This window comes from Lagenorhynchus albirostris, chromosome 20, assembly GCF_949774975.1.
Source record: "Lagenorhynchus albirostris chromosome 20, mLagAlb1.1, whole genome shotgun sequence".
In the NCBI taxonomy this organism is placed as follows: domain Eukaryota; kingdom Metazoa; phylum Chordata; class Mammalia; order Artiodactyla; family Delphinidae; genus Lagenorhynchus; species Lagenorhynchus albirostris.
In genome coordinates this window covers 40455865-40473924 of record NC_083114.1, presented here as the reverse complement: position 1 = coordinate 40473924, position 18060 = coordinate 40455865, and the positions used below count along the sequence as shown (strand labels likewise).

General features: G+C 45.1%; 2 protein-coding genes across 8 annotated transcripts; one reads left to right on the top strand and one right to left on the bottom strand.

The window, feature by feature from the left end:
- The first annotated feature begins 319 nt into the window (after positions 1–319).
- KLHL11 (kelch like family member 11) lies at positions 320–17962 on the top strand. 7 transcript variants are annotated; one of them, XR_009537608.1, is made up of 4 exons: positions 320–992; positions 5679–7434; positions 9585–9613; positions 17652–17962. XR_009537608.1 is itself a non-coding variant. In XM_060134556.1 (2 exons), the coding sequence occupies exons 1-2, from the start codon at positions 448–450 to the stop codon at positions 9712–9714; spliced, it is 675 nt and encodes a 224-aa protein (XP_059990539.1). In that variant the 5' UTR covers positions 320–447; the 3' UTR covers positions 9715–11445. The 7 variants fall into 7 exon arrangements, 2 of the variants coding, with proteins under 2 accessions (XP_059990539.1, XP_059990540.1); XR_009537606.1 differs by lacking the exon at positions 17652–17962 and adding an exon at positions 7683–7768 and having other exon boundaries at positions 8972–9702; XR_009537604.1 differs by lacking the exon at positions 17652–17962 and having other exon boundaries at positions 8972–9702.
- On the bottom strand, positions 11654–17254 carry KLHL10 (kelch like family member 10). The gene is made up of 5 exons (XM_060134558.1): positions 17061–17254; positions 14165–14654; positions 12685–13302; positions 12248–12397; positions 11654–12028 (listed from the first exon to the last, which is right to left on the bottom strand). Exons 1-5 carry the CDS (start codon positions 17252–17254, stop codon positions 11654–11656), a joined length of 1827 nt encoding a protein of 608 aa, XP_059990541.1.
- Positions 17963–18060: the final 98 nt, after the last annotated feature.

The window sequence follows — 18060 nt, the reverse complement described above, 5'->3', positions numbered from 1 at the left end:
TAATAAGTAACTTGCTCACCCGCATCCACTTAACTGGGGCTCAGTCTCGAGTCTTTTTTTTCTTTTTCAATTTTTACTCCAAGGCCATTCTAAACTTTTAAATAAAAATCCAGTGTTGCCACCCAAGACAACACTGGGTGAGGGTCTAAGGGGGCTTTTGTTTTACCAAACGATCACGAAGAGCACGCTGCTCTCTAAGGGGATGGAAACAGCCATCCTCCCAAGGGCGTGTGGATGGGCGGCCCCCGGGGAGACTGTCATAACCGGGGAGCATTACGTTTGCACCTTACCTGAGGGGGACGCGTTAGGGCGGGGGGCGGCGCATGCGCAGACCCAGCGGCGGCCGGCTCCGCCCCGCGCCCACTATTTATTCCCAGAATCCCTCTGTGTCGCACCAGGAGTGCCGGATCCTTCGGGGACTGCGGGGTCGGGGGCGGCGGCGTCAAGATGGCGGCGGCGGCGGTGGCGGCAGCAGCAGCGGCGGCTGCGGCTGCATCTCTGCAGGTGCTAGAGATGGAGAGCATGGAGACGGCCGCCGCCGGCTCGGCGGGGCTGGCCGCCGAAGTCAGAGGCAGCGGCACGGTGGACTTCGGGCCTGGGCCTGGCTTGTCTGCAATGGAAGCGAGCGGGGGCGACCCGGGCCCGGAGGCCGAGGATTTCGAGTGCAGCTCTCACTGCTCGGAGCTGTCATGGAGGCAGAACGAGCAGCGGCGCCAGGGCCTCTTCTGCGACATTACCTTGTGCTTCGGCGGTGCGGGAGGCCGCGAGTTCCGGGCCCATCGCTCGGTGCTGGCCGCCGCCACCGAGTACTTCACGCCCCTGCTCTCGGGCCAGTTCTCCGAGTCCCGCTCGGGCCGGGTGGAGATGCGCAAGTGGAGCTCCGAGCCCGGGCCCGAACCCGACACGGTGGAAGCTGTTATCGAGTACATGTACACCGGGCGCATCCGCGTCAGCACGGGCAGTGTGCACGAGGTGCTGGAGTTGGCCGACAGGTAGGTGGCGAAGGCGGGATGTGCAGGGCGGGGGTGGGGATGCTCGCCGACCGAGGGCCGCATCCAGGGAGGGCGCAGGAGAAGGCGGGGAGGACAGTGTCCAGGGTGGGCTCGAGTGAGCCCTGACGAAGTGCATTCGTTTGATACTTATTGAGCGCCTGCTGTGTGCTGTGGGGCCGCCCCTGCGCTGGGTGCTGAGGTTGCAACCTGCCAGTCCGGCGAGGGCACCCTGTCAGACTCCAGGTGAAGGGACAAAGGCAATGAAGAAGAAGATCCGCATGTAATAAGTACTGTGTTGACATTTAAAAAGGATGAAAGGGGGCTCCCCTGGTGGCGCAGTGGTTGAGAGTCCGCCTGCCGATGCAGGGACACAGGTTCGTGCCCCGGTCTGGGAAGATCCCACGTGCCGCGGAGCGGCTGGGCCCATGAGCCATGGCCGCTGAGCCTGCGTGTCCGGAGCCTGTGCCCCGCAACGGGAGAGGCCACAACAGTGAGAGGCCCGCGTACCGCAAAAAAAATAAATAAATAAAAATAAAATAAAAAGGATGAAAGGATAGTGATTGCGTAGAGGAAAGACCTTTCTGAGGAGGTGACATTTAAACAGACCTTTAAACGGCAACGGAGTACTGGCTATGCAAACATGGGGAATGACCATTTCTGGCAGATAGCGCAAAGGCCCTCGGGCGGGATCTCATTTGGCTTAGAGAAGAAGTAAAAAAGGAAAACTCAGTGATCTAGTGGGTGAAGGGGAGAAGGGTGTGTGAAATGCGTTGGGAAAAGGAGTTTGGATTTTACTGGGTGATGGGAAGCTGGCTAAAGAAATGATCTGATTTAAATATTTTTAAAGATGATTCTGCTGCTGGGGAAGATGGATTGTAGGGGGCCCAGATGGATGTTCCAGAGACTAGGCAGGAGGCAGGTGAATGCAGTTTGGAGGTGGGGCGGAGTCTTTGGGGGCGGTATTATGTTACACATTCGTTATTTGAACAAATACCTATTGAGTACCTATTATGCATCCGTTCAGACACTGGGTTCTAAGCTGCTGGGAATTCAGCAGTGAACAAAACAGACGAAAGTCCCTTTCCACATTGCACTTACATTGGTAGATGGACAATAAATGAAACAGCACGTTAGGTGATTGCTAGAGCTGTTTTGAAAAATGAAGGATGGTGGGGCATATAGAAAGTGCTGGTGTAAAGGAGCTGTTTTTAAAATTGGATGGATAGAGAAATCCTTGTGAAGAAGACATTTTGCAAAGAACCGAAGGAAGTGAGGTTAAGGGTGTTTCAGGTTGGGGACACAGGTGCTTGTCCTGAGATGGTGCTTGTCTGGGTGTTAGAGAACAGCAGGAGGCCAGTGTGGCTGAATCAAAGGGATGCAGGGTGAGAGGAGTAGGAGAGGCCTGAAGGTGGTAATGGGGATGGATCCGGATCCCACAGGGCCTTGTCAGCCTGTGGAAGGACTTGGGCTCTTACTCTGAATGACATGGGAAGGTTTGGGCTAGAGGAATGATGCACTCTGATTTGGAGAATGCTGTTGTGTTGAGAAAAAGGATGAGGTGGTGGGGAAGGGGCTGCAAGGGCAGAAGCAGAGAGACTAGTTTAGGAGGTTGTGGCAATGGTGGTGGAGGTTTGGATTGAGGAGGGAGAAGGAAGAGTGATGAGAAATGCTTTGATTCTAGACATATTTTGAAGGCAGAGGAGATGAATTTGCTGATGGATTTGATGTGGGGGGTTAGGGAAAAGACTGCTAGTTTTTTGACCCACTGGAAAGATGGAGTTCGTTCATTATTTATTAAGATGTGAAAGACTGCAGGAAAGTGTTTGGGAGGAAAATCAGGAGTTTGGTTTTTGGTCCAGGAAATGTCTAGTAGGCAGTTGTATAGAAGAGCACTGGGAGCTACAGATTGGAAGGAAATTAGCACATAGGTGGTAATTAAAGCCTCGGGACTGGATGAAATTACTTAGGAAGAGAGTCTAGATAGAAAAGAGAAACAGCGGCACTGAGCCCTGGGGTTCTCCAGAATGGTAAAGAGGAACCAGCAGAGGAGACTGATCCCATGGAAGCCTAAAGTGTGTCAAGCAGGGAGTAGCCAATCATGTCAGCTCTGTCAACTGTAAGTGATCGTTGGATTTGGTGATAATAGAGGTCCCTGATGGCACTGACAAGAGCCATTTAAGTCTGACTGTCAGGAGGATCAGAAAAATGATACACATGGACATGTGTGGAGAGGAGTCCAGGAAGGTCTTCCCCCCCACCCCCAAGACAGGAGGTAGTGGAGCGTGTTTGTGTGCTGATGGAAAATGAATCAGTGGAAGAGGAGAAATTGATGTTATAGGACCAAAGTCCTTGAAACCAAGAAGGGGATGGAATCCATATTAAAAGTGGAGAAGTTGGACTGGGAAGGCAGAGTATAGGGTACAGCTGTTAGGCAGACAGATTGGATAGTGGGAGAGAATTCCCCGGCAGTCCAGTGGTTAGGACTAAGTGCTCTCACTGCCGGGGCCCGGGTTCAATCCCTGGTCGGGGAACTAAGATCCCACAAGCTGCGAGGTGTGGCCAAAAAAAAAAAAAAGGTAGTGGGAAAATGAAGTTTTTGCCTGACTGCTTCTGTTTTCTCAAAGCATGAGACTGGGTCATCTATTTGAGGGTGGGGTTGGGTGGGTGGATGTAGATCTGAGAGAAGAGAGGGAGGTTTGTTGAATGCAGATGGATAGAGAAGGGTCATTGCACTCATTCAAGCCACGTTTGCTTCTGTCATGTGAGCTTGTGTTCTTTCAGATTTACTGCTGCTTTACTGGAGAATTGGGGTGAGGAGAGGAGAGAACACCCCAGGCAGTTGACTTAGCACTTTAACTTCTCTCCATATGTCAGTTGCTGAGCAGCTGCCTTGTGTTTGGTACTAAGCGCCCTGCAACCATCACATCCAACCTCACCCATCAGCTCTGAGGCAGGATTCCTTTACTACCTCCCCACCTCCCCCCATATACTCTTTCTGTTGATCACACCTACCTTGCAGGCACCTACGACCTGAAGGGATAATAGGAAGTGCCCAGCATGATGCCTGTCACATGGCACATGCCCAGTATACAGTAGCTATTGTTTTCATAGAGCAGTGTTTCCAAATACCTGTCCAAGGGGATACGTGTCGGCTTGCCTGGAGTGCCTGCCAAAAATCAGAAGTAGGGGGCGGGGCAGCCCAGGAGTGAGTGACCCTGGCACCGACATGTTTGAGAGCCACTAGAGCTCTTACCACTCAACCTTGTCTCTGTTTTATGTCTGAGATGGTGTGTTCTCTGGAGAGGGTGAAGGGAGCCTGTCTTGAGATTCATCTTCATATCGCAGTCAGTTATTAAGCACAATAATCACAATAGCAAATGGTTACTGAAGTGAGAGAGGCCTGGACTGATGAAGTCATTCCTTTTTTTTTTCCTTTCTTGGCCGTGCCAAGCGGCCTGTGGGATCTTGGTTCCCCAACCAGGGGTGGAACCCGCGCCCCCTGCAGTGGAAGCACGGAGTCTTAACCACTGGACCCCAGGGAAGTCCCGATGAAGTCGTTCTTACGTTATTTAATGTTCTCAGTTCTGGGGACTTACTCTTCAGCAGTGGTCTCAAATTGGCCACCCTTGGGGCTGAATTCTGCCAGATTAATTTATGTGAGCAAACAACATCTAGTCAGCTACATACCAAACTACTTTCTTTACTTTTGTAACGTGGACCATCCTACACGTTTTCTGTTGTTGTTTTATTTCCTGGCTTCTTCAGATGTTTTCGTTTGCCTTGCCTCACCTGCTTTAATGAGAACCCAGCTCAGGACAAAACCCCTGAGCACCACCCCTGCCCCCACCCCTGGGCCACTCAAGGAGAAAGCTCTGGTGAAGAGAAGATTAAAACCTCTGACACAAAGCCTGCACCGCCATTCCCTCTGAGAGCTGACCAGACAGCCTCCCAGGAGTCACAGTTCCTGTACCATGTAGCTGATGCTAAAGAAATTCTCTTCACTGAGACCCAGCCTCACCTAAGAAGAGGCTGGTTGCTGGCAAAGGACTAGGGCAGGATGGCAGAGACAAGCTTGGATAGGGATTTGCCTTTGCCAAGGGCAAGTTAAAGTGGAAATAAAGTATGGGACTGTTGTACTTTATTGAAGGATATGTTCTGAAACACCTTACATAATCAAAAATTCTGTGTGTATTATACATACTTTGTGCAATCTATAATACATATAAACTATCTAATGGAAATAATTTAAAATATATCATATAAAGATTATTTTTATATATGCTTTTAAACCTACTTTTCAGCACAATCCTTTTTAATTTGGGAGGATATGCTTTTTTCAGGTGTTGTGCATGAAGTGAGATGAAGCTTACATTTCAGTTTATAATTCAGATGCTCTCAAAAGTACAGCCACGGGCTTCCCTGGTGGCACAGTGGTTGAGAGTCCGCCTGCCGATGCAGGGGACACGGGTTCGTGCCCCGGTCCGGGAAGATCCCACATGCCGCGGAGCAGCTGGGCCTGTGCGCCATGGCCGCTGAGCCTGCGCGTCCGGATCCTGTGCTCCGCAACGGGAGAGGCCACAGCAGTGAGAGGCCCGTGTACTGCAAAAAAAAAAAAAAAAAAAAAAAAAAGTACAGCCACATAAAATATGCACATTTGAAAATTCTTTCTCTTTTTCTTGATTTTAGGTTCCTATTAATTCGTTTAAAAGAATTTTGTGGAGAATTTCTCAAGAAAAAACTTCATCTGTCTAATTGTGTGGCCATTCATAGTTTAGCTCACATGTATACTCTAAGCCAACTTGCTCTGAAAGCTGCGGATATGATACGGAGAAACTTCCACAAAGTAATTCAGGATGAGGAATTTTATACTTTACCTTTCCACCTCATTCGAGACTGGCTGTCAGACTTGGAGATTACAGTTGATTCTGAAGAGGTTCTATTTGAAACAGTTTTGAAATGGGTTCAGAGAAATGCTGAAGAGAGAGAGAGATACTTTGAAGAACTTTTTAAATTGCTCAGATTGTCCCAGATGAAACCTACTTACCTTACTCGTCATGTCAAACCAGAGAGGCTGGTGGCCAATAATGAAGTTTGTGTCAAGTTAGTGGCCGACGCAGTGGAGAGGCATGCTCTTAGGGCCGAGAATATACAGTCTGGCACGTTCCAGCATCCTGCTTCTCATGTCTCATTATTACCTCGCTATGGGCAAAACATGGACGTGATCATGGTTATTGGAGGCGTGTCAGAAGGAGGGGACTATTTAAGTGAATGTGTGGGATATTTTGTCGATGAGGACAGATGGGTAAACCTACCCCATATTCATAATCACCTTGATGGACATGCTGTTGCAGTAACAGAATCCTACGTGTATGTTGCTGGGTCGATGGAACCAGGGTTTGCTAAAACTGTGGAAAGGTATAACCCAAACTTGAATACCTGGGAACACGTTTGTAGTCTGATGACAAGGAAGCATTCTTTTGGACTAACAGAAGTCAAAGGGAAGCTATACAGCATTGGAGGACATGGCAACTTCAGTCCTGGTTTTAAAGATGTGACTGTTTATAATCCCGAGCTTGATAAATGGCACAACTTGGAATCAGCACCAAAGATTCTTCGAGACGTTAAAGCACTAGCCATTGAAGACCGGTTTGTGTACATCGCTGCCCGCACTCCTGTGGACCGGGACACTGAAGACGGATTAAAGGCTGTCATCACTTGTTATGATACGGAGACTCGACAGTGGCAAGATGTGGAATCTTTGCCACTTATTGACAATTACTGCTTTTTCCAAATGTCTGTGGTCAATTCAAACTTTTATCAGACAGCCTCATGCTGTCCCAAGAGTTATTCTTTAGAAAATGAAGAGGCAGTAAGAAAAATTGCCAGCCAAGTTTCCGATGAGATCCTTGAAAGCTTACCTCCAGAAGTCCTAAGCATCGAAGGAGCGGCCATTTGCTATTACAAAGATGACGTTTTCATTATTGGAGGCTGGAAAAACAGTGATGATATTGACAAACAGTATCGGAAAGAAGCTTACCGGTATTGTGCCGAGAGAAAGAGGTGGATGCTTCTTCCTCCCATGCCACAGCCTCGTTGTAGAGCTACTGCCTGCCATGTGAGAATCCCATACCGGTACTTGCATGGCACTCAGAGATATCCTATGCCTCAAAACTTAATGTGGCAGAAGGACCGGATCAGACAGATGCAAGAAATACATCGACACGCCCTAAACATGCGACGAGTGCCAAGCTCTCAGATAGAATGCTAGGTTCTCTGATATGTGCAGCTCAAAACCATTATACCTGTTCATGAGGCTGAAGATACCCAGACTGTTACTTGAAAAAGTATGTCAATAACTTATTTTCTACATGAACTGATTATCGCCCCATATAAAGGAGATATAGTCAAAAACTGAAGAATGGGAAGATCAATTCAATACATGGTAATTTTTGTTAGTTTGCAGTCTTTATCCATCTTTGGTTTGTGTGTGTATTAGCTGAATAAGATCTTACTAAAGATAAGTGGAAAAACCAGGTGTAGTTACTTGACTGTTTGTCTGCCAGCAAGTTTTAACTCCTTTGTCTTAGGGTCTTATGTTTTGAACATGCTTTAAGCACCAGTTATATTTGCACATTTACTTTGATAATCTTTTTCATTTTTTTCCCGAATGGTTGGTTTTGACAAGATCAGAATTTATGCATTGAGCCGTCATCTACAGGAGGTATGTGCAATAGTGAGATTGAAATTTGAAGGGAAAAGCACAATATTTCAGCAAGGTGATTTCAGAATGTTTGCATTGATACTTTTTTATATTTGTTTATCTACAAATGCTGTCTTGTTTATTTCTAGAAGAGATGATTGATAAGAAATTTGTGATTGGCTCATGCATTTTTTGAGTATTTTTCATTTCTTTAGCAACTGTGTTATAAACTTCAAGTCATCGCTCTGAGACAGTGGTAGTTGGCAAGAGTACTGATCTTTAGCTGACTGATTGAATACAGAGGAAGTCATATCTGTGAGATTTATTTCTCTAAGAAGAAAAGTATGATTAGTCTAGAGTAAGAAATCAAAGGCACTGAAAAATTTAAAAACGCTTTTTTCGGGAGTTGCAGGCTTATTTGAAGATAAATTAATGAGTGTAAATAATGCCCATGACAATCGACACAATGCCTTCAAGTTTAACTTTTGCTCTGACGCATATTGTATGGAATCCTTACCACTCCTTTCTAAAAGAAACTTTCTTCAAAATGGGAAGGAAGTAACAATTTAGAGAAATGTTGCTAAAGAGAAGCCGCCTTATTTCTCAGCCTGGATTATTACAATGTTTTATCCAGTTGCCCTAGACTTTCATTGGAACTTTGCCTGAGCCTAGAATACTACATTTGGGCGCATAATTATGGCTCTTAAAAATTTATCACTATGGTTATCTGTTATTTATTTTTATGCATTCTTTTGATATTCTTATCTGCGCCCAGGCTTTAGGCAAATTAGCACTTAGGTTGACTTTTAGCACTCAGTTAACATAAGGGACTCCTGCTCTAACGGTTTGAAGTGTGGGTCCAGTATAATTTTCTTGTTTCTTTCAGAATGTCTCTACCTTCTTAGACATTCTGGAATACCATTCTAGAAGGTGAATTCCAAGTACGGTGATTTTTTTTTTTCCCTAGTCCATTATAGTTAATCTTATTAGTTGGATCAAACATCAAAAGGAAAAAAAGCACAACCAGGAATTTTGGCTCTCAGTGTGCTGTGAGGCTATTAATGTTTAGCCCTTGGACTCTATACTAAGAACTTAACTGAAATTTCTGAATTGGTATCCCTGCCTAGGACAAAGTTTTTCAATAATGTGTTGGAAATCTGCTTTAAAACCATTTAATTTAGGCCGGGGTAGGGATGGGAGACTGCAAGTCTATTTCTTTCTTTTTTTTTTTTTTTTGCGATACGCGGGCCTCTCACTGTTGTGGCCTCCCCCACTGCAGAGCACAGACTCCAGACGCGCAGGCCCAGCGGCCATGGCTCACGGGCCCAGCCGCTCCGCGGCATGAGGGACCTTCCCGGACCGGGGCACGAACCCGTGTCCCCTGCATCGGCAGGCGGACTCTCAACCACTGCGCCACCAGGGAAGCCCTGCAAGTCTATTTCTATATGAGGATATATTATCCTACCCCACCTCTACTGTTTTCTTAATTTCCATTTATTTGTAGTTATTTTAATAAAAGCTATTTGGATTCTGAGAAGTGCTAAGTAGTTGTGAGAGGTCTATGCAAGTAAGACAGAAAAGCTCATTGAATGAAGTTCTCATTTCTCTCTGATAGACTGTGCTAGCAAACTGCCTTTTCTTGGTGCTGTTGAAATAATTTAGTAGCTCACTAAGGTGCCAGTTTCTCTCCAGAAGGGTGTAAGGTTTTTGATTGCCTTTTTTTTTTTTTTTTTTTTTTTTTGTCTCAGAGTTGTCTTCTGAGACAGTCATTACCAAGTTATTTGTAGGGTTATCTTTTTTTCACATGATGTGGCGGAAGTCATAACTCATAAGATTTAGGTATAATCTGGTTTTGAAAACGTGATTGAAACTGTTGTTTTTTAACTCGGCAGGCAGCCGAGGCCATGGCTGGAAAGAGAGGGTAAGTCCTTCCTTCCTTGCATGACGATGTGTGCAGGGTTCCTGACTACTGAATTCCTAATTTTCATATTTGAATTCACATGTGTGATTTCACATCAGTAACTTGTGTTTCTGAAATATCCTAACTAACTTGTTAATAAGGAAAGAAACCAGATTTGCTTAAATCTGTTCAAGGCTGACATTCTGAAATTCTAAACTGGAAATAACTTCCTGCAGTATTTGGAAAGGTTCTGATTATGATGACCAGCATAAAATGGCTCTTTGGGAAAGAAATTTCCTTTTTGATGAAAACTTAAAGATTGTGTTTGATAACTTAAGAAGTTAAAAATGCAGCTTTAAAAAGACAGCTTAATATGTATTCAAGCAAACCTTTTTTGCTTTTGTTTTTGTTTTGTAGAAGGAAAAGAGAGGAATTGATTATACCAAAAAGTAATGACTATATGAGTGAGGCTGCTTGTATCTTAGAATGGATATCCTTTAACTATACCTACCCCACCACGGTTTAAAAAAAAAAAATCAGTGTATATATTGAGAATGTCAGTCATGAGCTTAGTGTTTAAGTAATACATCTCACTTGCAGTTGTTTGCATGATTAGTCTTGTGTATCTTGATACCCAACTTTGCTTTTGCTGTGCCAATTCAAAACTACTTTGCTAAAAAAAAAAAAAACCCTCAAAATTCATTGACATCAGTTTTGTCTTGATTACTTGATTTTGTATTGTATTTCTGGGACCAAAAAAATTTTGAAATCTTTTTTTATGTAGGACAGAAGTGTGAAGAGATAGAAAGATAGTGTTTATGGCAGATTTCTGTTCTTCTGTATATTAAACTCCTCAGGCTGCTGGTAAGGCAGTTTCTAGGGCACACTTTTTTTCCTCTTTATGTTTCTTGCTAGTGTAGACGTGGTATGTGTAAATACTTCATTCTCTGCTTCATAATTCTAATATGAACACTATACTATTGGTAGACACGTAAGCTGAATTGTATATTTTAGTTACTTGGCCTAATCGAGCATAACCAAAGGGAGGTTTTTTTGTACTTGCCTCAAACTAAGTGTATCGGCCACATTTCACGTCTTTTCCAAATATGTAGAATTGTGAAGCAAGTTCTCTGCCTACACTAGAAACATAGGGTGTGTATAGGTTGTCATTTAAGTGTAGAATATTTGGAGAAACAATTCAGTCTCTCCTTTTTTAAACTGTTAAACATTCTGTCACAGTTCATCACTCCAGTTTGTTACTTTCTTGAGAATAGTCCATTTTTGTTTTTGTTATAATGCTTACTATTATAATATGTTTTGGTCATTGGAAACAAAACAGCTCATAGTCGTGATGTAATACAATAACAATAACAGAATCGTCATTTTGCTTCAAGGAATTTAATTAGATAGCAAATAACCACTCTTTGTTGATTACCTTTGTAGGGCTTTTGTCTTACTCTCCATGACCATTACTGGAAATGTCTGACAGTGAAGCACATACAGTAGGGCACTTGTTAACTTAATCCTCCTGCATAATGCACTCCTGAAAAGTAGTGCTTGCTACATGGTTGAAGATCTTATGATCCATGTGCTGGGGCTCTTTGAGTTATTTGTAAAACAAATATTTAGTTCCAGTTGATATAGTGAGTTTTCTGGGCTGACAGCATCAAGCCCCTATCTACTGCAAGTATAATCTTGACTGCCCCCCCTTAAGTCAGAGGAGATATAGAATTTAGGACACTTTGAGACATTACATTGTAAAATAGCTTGTTTTATGTTCCTAAGCTATCTTGGTCTGTGTTATAGCTACTAATCATCTCAATGTAAGTTTTAAATAAATGTATTTCTTTAGAGCTGATTTGCACTGTGATTTTTCCTTTTTAACTCTGCACCATTGAATATAATTGCTTTCTTCCTCCCCTCGTATTCCCTTCAGTCATGCAACCCTTGGCTCCCTTAAGTTGAACATTTTCCAATACTCTTAGAAGTTTAAACACTGCATTTATTTAAAAGAAAATTCTTATTGCTTGCTTAGACTTTTTATTAGCTAAGTGAAGAGGCTCATACAGGTAGGGTACTTGTCGAGGCGGAATGCCTTACTTCATCGCGCAGTGCTAATCCTGTGAAGTTGCCTCGTCTAGCTGCGTATTCCTCAACGTTGGCCAGCCCTGGTACCACACAGCAGCTCAGAGCACTGCGGTATATACTCATGTCATGAGCATCATACCACTCCTCGGTCTTTTCATCATAGCACTCAACATTAAAGGTGGTGGTAAAGCCATTAAAGCCACCCACCACAAACAAGAGGTCGTCTACCACCCCAATACCAAAATTGCTACGAGGAGTAAACATAGTGGGGATTGTGCGCCAGATATTAGCCACTGGGCTGTAGACCTCTGCACTCCTAAGTCGATTAGCTCCATCAAAGCCGCCTACCTGTGGACAGCAGAGGAAACACAGCTGGCTGTTAACCATCGCTTCTGTTTGCTGAGGATGCCCTCTTTGGGGGTGGCAGGGGGGACCAGTGATTTCATACCTCCCTCTTCCACTATCTTCCATGGAAGGAAGCTTTCAGATTCTTCCCAGTGGTAGTGTAAACCTATTTGCTAATAGGAAATGTAGGGCTATAATTTTTGTTGTACAAAAGGAACTCACCGCATATACGTGTTCTCCATAAGCAGTTACGCCTATTCCACTCCTCCTGCTTCTCATGGGTGCTATGACTGTCCACTGATTACTCTCAGCGTTGTACACTTCTGCCGTTGACAGGCATTCATTTCCGTTAAACCCACCACAAATGTAGACCTGTGTGAAGAGAGTTCCAAGATTATTAAAACTGGGGAGTAGAAAGAAAGGGTGTGTATATGGTGGTGGCTGGGGGCAGGGGACACTTCTGATGCCAGTCTTCAGTCTGAGTTTCTTTTTTCCACATGTGCACGCATTGCTTTTTAATAAGTAAAATCAGAAAAGATAGTCATTTGATGAAGGAGTTAGTATTGCAAAGTGAATCCTGCCACTTCTGTTTTCCATCCATTATTTCCAGGCCTGTTTGCTTTCACATCTCCTAACCCCACCTTCCCCTGGGGTCTTACCTTTCCATGGAGTGTTGTGGCACTCGCATCACTCCTCTGTTCATGCATGGGGGCAATGAGTGTCCATTGGTTGGTCTCTGGCTCATAACGTTCAGCAGTGTTGAGACGCACATAGCCATCAAATCCTCCCATGGCATAAATAAAATTACCGAGGACTGTCACGCTGACATAGCAACGCTTGGAGTGCATCGGGGATACCTGGTGCCACGTTTTCTTGACTGGGTTAAAACGCTTGACACTATTGAAATAGTCTATACTATCGAACCCCCCAATGATATAAACATAGCCTTTCAAATAAGCTGTCCCGTGGTAGGCACGAGGACTCTCTTCCTCACAAGTGACATTCAGCCATCTGTCTGCCCGAGCATCATATGCCTCAATGGTATTGGTGGGGCTCCCACCACTCCAGCCACCAATTGCAAATAGGATGGCGTAGGGCAGGCGGGGCCTGGTGAGTGGGTTGGTGAAGTCAGAATTAGAAGATCCGTTCATGTTTAGGTCATACATGGCCTTCAGCGCATTAATGATGACTGGCTTGCATTCCTCGCTGTCTTTGATGTAGTCATTCATCTTAACATTGGTCATGAAGTATTCAGCATGCATTAGACCCAGGCGAACCTAAGAAGGAAATAGAGAAAGTCATTCAGACTAGGTGTGGTGTCTGGAAAACCCATGTCCTTAAGCCCGCAGTTTTACAGTCTTCTCCGAATGCAGTAGGATCATGTTTTGTTTTGTTTTTGTAATTTACAGCTCACAGTTTAAATATTTGTGTTTTGGAGGTGGTATACATTGGATGCTGAGAATGAGCGAGATAGAAGCCACCTCAAGTGGTCACAGAGCTAGTCCATTCCTTGGCCCCTGGACAGGACTATTAGACCAGAAAAAGCTGTGGTCATTGTTCAGTAATTGGATATCTATGTCTCTATATGTAAAATAACATGAATTAGCACCAAATGGCTACAATTGAGTGCAATGCTCATGATCTGGTTTCTTGTCCAACTCCTGTTTTGGTTGGGGAAACTCACAGAAGGAAAGGGGTGAGAGGAAGACCCTTTAGAATTCTTTTGAAGGCCTGCCCTCTCCTTCCCCCACTACCAGGGAGAATCTTGGTCAAAGAGAATATAACTGGAGCAGAAGGAACTAGCAATGTCAAGGGCAAAGAAAATCGCAAAATTCCAGAGAATGGCAGGGGATGCCTTCTGTAGAGGTACATATATAAGTATATGTAAGTATAACTACAGCCTTGGAATCTGTCAAACATCTGAGTATGGCTCTTGGGACAATCCCTCTGGGATAAATGAATCAAAAGTGAGCAATTAAGGGAATTCTCTGGCAGTCCAGTGGTTAGGACTCTGAGCTTCCACTGCAGGGGCATGGGTTCGATCCCTGGTTGTGGAATTAAGATCCCACAAACCATGTGGCACAGGCAAAAAAAAAAAAAAAAGCAATTAAGCATCCCACAAAAGAATAACTAAACGACCTTGGGAAGCAAGACTGAAATATGCTGCTTTCTATTTTGGGGGTCATAAGAAGTCCATTTTACAATGGCCTCAAATACAGCATCTTCTTGTTTGACGTTGAGTTCATCTTTCTCAATGATATCCTTAAGTTCAGTGACTGAGAGCTCTAAAAACTCTTCTGAGACTTTCACCATCTCCTCAAAGTTGTGCAGTATGAACGTGTAGGTCTTCCGCCTCAGCTCAGGGCAGTAGATGTAGTCTGTGAACTTGCAGATGCCGATACAATTATCCAAACACAGCTCCGACTCGAGGAACTCACAGCAAGCCCTGACAATACCCATGATGTTAAATTGGTCTGCAGCAACCAGCAGGTTCTCCATGTTGTCTGGTGTGATGGGGACGGTCCGGGTGTACGCATATTCGATAATTAGCTTCATCATGTTGGGGGTAATGCCAGGGATGTTGTATACCTTCTTTTCAATGTTGTTCCAGCCACTTGTAAACAAAGCTCTGGAAGAAAGAAAGAAACTAGCGGTCACTGAAATACTTCTCTCTAGTTTGCCATGTTCCCTACCCCCGCCACCTTCTCTTGTTGTGGGACATTTGGACATTTTCCAAATAGTGTGCACAATAAGTAAATTGGAAATAAATTGGCGTGAGGAAGCGGGGGGAGGAAGGTAGGTTTTATACAGTGGTCAAGAGAACCTTTCCAAGAACTTTGACTTTGGTCACTTTTATTCCTATCTTCATGATAAGTAGGCTTTTTCCCATTTTGTGGATGGAGAAACTGGTATCTACAGCTGGGAGTAAGACCGAGGTCTTTTTCTGTCTCAGCCCATTGCCCACCAAATTCTATCTTAATTAAGGAAATTAAACTTGAGCAAATACACTTTTAAAACAAGTATTATTGGGCTTCTCTGGTGGCTCAGTGGTTGAGAGTCCGCCTGCCGACTGGGGGGACACGGGTTCGTGCCCCGGTCTGGGAAGATCCCACATGCCGCCGAGCGGCTGGGCCCGTGAGCCATGGCCACTGAGCCTGCGCGTCCGGAGCCTGTGCTCTGCAACGGGAGAGGCCGCAACAGTGAGAGGCCCGCGTACCGCAAAAAAAAAAAAAAAAAAAAAAACAAGTATTATTCAGTCAACACATATCCAGAATCTGATCGCTTCTCACCTCTCTCATTGCTACCTTCTTGGTGTGAGCCACCACCAGCTCTTGCCTAGATTATTGGAAGTAAACCTCCCAACTGATCTCTCTGCTTCTGCTTTTGACACCTCCAGAGTTTATAGTCTTATCCCAGACACCAGCATGCTCCTTATGAGTTGATGCTCCTCTTCCGCTCAGAACCTTCCACTGACTTCCCTTGTTACTCAGAGTAAAATACAAAGTCCTTACCAGGGACTACAAGAGACCTCTGAGATCTGGACCATGAATACCTCTCTAACCATATTTCCTCTCACCTTCCTCCTCACCTTGCTCCGGCCCTGCTGGCCTTGCTTTCCTTGAATACACCAGAGATGCTTCCATCTGTGCACTTTGCTTTGTACTCTGCCTGGAAGGCTCCCCCAAGATCTCCGTTATTTCCCAAGACCGCAGCCCCTTGAAGTCTTTGCTCGAATGTCACTTTGTCAGCAAAGTGATAATCCTATTTAAAATTACCACTGACCCCTCTCTATCTTCCTTTTTTTCCCTAGCACTTATGACCTAATATGTATTTTATTTATTAAATGCCTGTTCCCCCTACTGGAAGGTAAACTTTACGAGAACAGGAATGTTTATACATTGTTTTATTTCCAGTACCTGTCACAAAATGGGCACTCCATAAATAATTATTGAATGAGTAAAATGACTACTATTCTACAGCAACTTATTGGGTCCCTACTATGTAGCTAGGTACTTCTCTAGGTGTTGCAGAGGACAGAAGTCCCTGCTCTAATATATTTTTCCTTCCTTTTTCTAGGAAGTTTAAGGGAATGTGGGCTCAGAGATCAAATTCTCTAGAGAAGAGGTCTGAAAACCTACAGCCTCTTGGCCAGATTCAGGCCAACTCTTGTTTTTGTACTGCACGTGAGCTAAGAATATTTTTTACATTTTTAAATGGGGAAAAATTTTTTTCTTTTCTTTTGGGGGGAAAATATTTTGTGACACCTGGAAGTTAAATTCAAATTTCGGTATTCATAAATAATTTTATTGGAACAGAGCCATGCCCTTTCATTTAGTATTGTCTGTGGCTGCTTTCCTACTAAAGGCAGAGTGGAGTAGTTGTGACAGAGACTGTATGGCCAGCAAAGCTTAAAATAGTCACTCTTTGGTCTTTTTGTATACCCTGCTCTAGGTCTAGATGAATGAGAATTTTTAGCAACGGGTGGCACGCACTTATCATATCTTCATTGGAACCGAGTACTCACATATTTTCAGTTCATGAACAAAATAGGTCTTTTACTTCCTGGGTTACAATAGTTTTGGCTCAAACTCCTTTTTTCTTCTGAAAAATATTTCCTTGGTTCTTTCCCCTCATCCCCCTTCCCACCCTCTCAGTCCTTGTTAATTTGTCACCCTGTTTGAGATAGTCTCAGATAGGGGCTTAAGGGGTGGCTGGAGTGGCACTGTCATCTAGGTTTAAGTAGGAAACCCACTACAGGTGTCCAACCTTCCCAAACGTTGGTTTGGGTGAAAATCAAAGAAAAAATGCATCTGGCCCACCAATAGTTGGTTGAAATCTAGTTGAAAATGAGACAGAAGAGGCTCTGGCCCTAGCTGTGCCTCTTCAGAAGACAAAGGAGCCAGTCTACAGGAGCCCAGGGCTTTGACAGTGTCCCTAAACTTAAGATAATGGGGTGGGAAATATGAAATGAACCAAAATGTCTCAGAATGAGCCCCATTCCCCCTTTTGGCTTAGTCCAGCAACCCTGTTGTACCTAAAGTAGGAACTGCAGCTACAGAGGATGTTCTTGTGGGCATTGAACTCAAAACCATTGACCTTGATGACCACGTCGCAGAGCTTGCCCTCTAGCCTAAGCTCGTTGAAGATCTCACAGGTCATCGCGCTCATCTTCCTCTCCATGTGAGGCTGGTGGAAACCTGTGGAAGCCGCCGTGCTCTCCATCTCCATGGCACCCTGGGACAAGGGGAGCCAGGCTGCTCTCCTAGGGTGTCGGGGAGGATGGTCGGGGCCCTTTAGCCAGCTGTCACTCCTTCTTCCTACTACACCTTTCACATTGGGCCCAGCAGGCAGCCCAAGTTCCAGAATCCTGGGCCCGCTGTGACATCACTCTCAGGATTGTGATGTCAGGTTCTGGAACTCTCTCCTGTCCCTGTCCTCATTCCTCCCCCCCCCCGCCCCCATGGCATCACTCAGGCTGAAGACCACCCCACATCTTCTGCAACCAACCAGAAGCAGGACGTGACCACTAACACCACGTAAGACTTTTGATTCACTCTAGCTCCTGCTGCCCGCTTCCGGTGCTCAGTTTGGCGTCTCTGTGGCAACCATCTACCTTCTTCCGCAGCTTGGCCCTTGGCTCCTGAGACACTGAGTTCAAGGAAACTGAGTCAGAGGAGGCAGAAGGGAGAAGTAAAGCTGATGGGTTTTCATTCTGGCCCAGATGTCCAGGGCCCTCCTGCCCTCTGGACTGAGTCACTCATCTTCTGTGATGAGGAGCGAGGCCCGTGAAGGAAGCACCTTCTGGATCTTCAACAGAACTCACTTATGGCTCCTTCACACCCCCTCCCATCTGCGCCCTTTTGCTCATGCAAACCTTAAGCCTGGAAACGTCCATTCCGGTTAGGGTTTTTGTTCTAAAAAGAGTGGCACCCACCCACGTAACCCCAGCCTCTTGGGACACTCCCCGTCCACCCCCACCCCCCGCCCCCCGCCCCGGACCCGTTCCCCGTCCCCGCACCTCACCCCCACCCCGC

Coding starts and splice junctions, on each gene's coding strand:
- KLHL11 (XM_060134556.1), top strand. CDS start 448: ATGGCGGCGGCGGCGGTGGCGGCAGCAGCAGCGGCGGCTGCGGCTGCA. Junction 993..9,584: donor GTGCTGGAGTTGGCCGACAG/GTAGGTGGCGAA, acceptor TTAACTCGGCAG/GCAGCCGAGGCCATGGCTGG.
- KLHL10 (XM_060134558.1), bottom strand. CDS start 17,254: ATGGAGATGGAGAGCACGGCGGCTTCCACAGGTTTCCACCAGCCTCAC. Junction 13,303..14,164: donor TTTCAGTCTTGCTTCCCAAG/GTCGTTTAGTTA, acceptor TTTCCTTCTTAG/GTTCGCCTGGGTCTAATGCA. Junction 12,398..12,684: donor CCACAACACTCCATGGAAAG/GTAAGACCCCAG, acceptor CTCTTCACACAG/GTCTACATTTGTGGTGGGTT.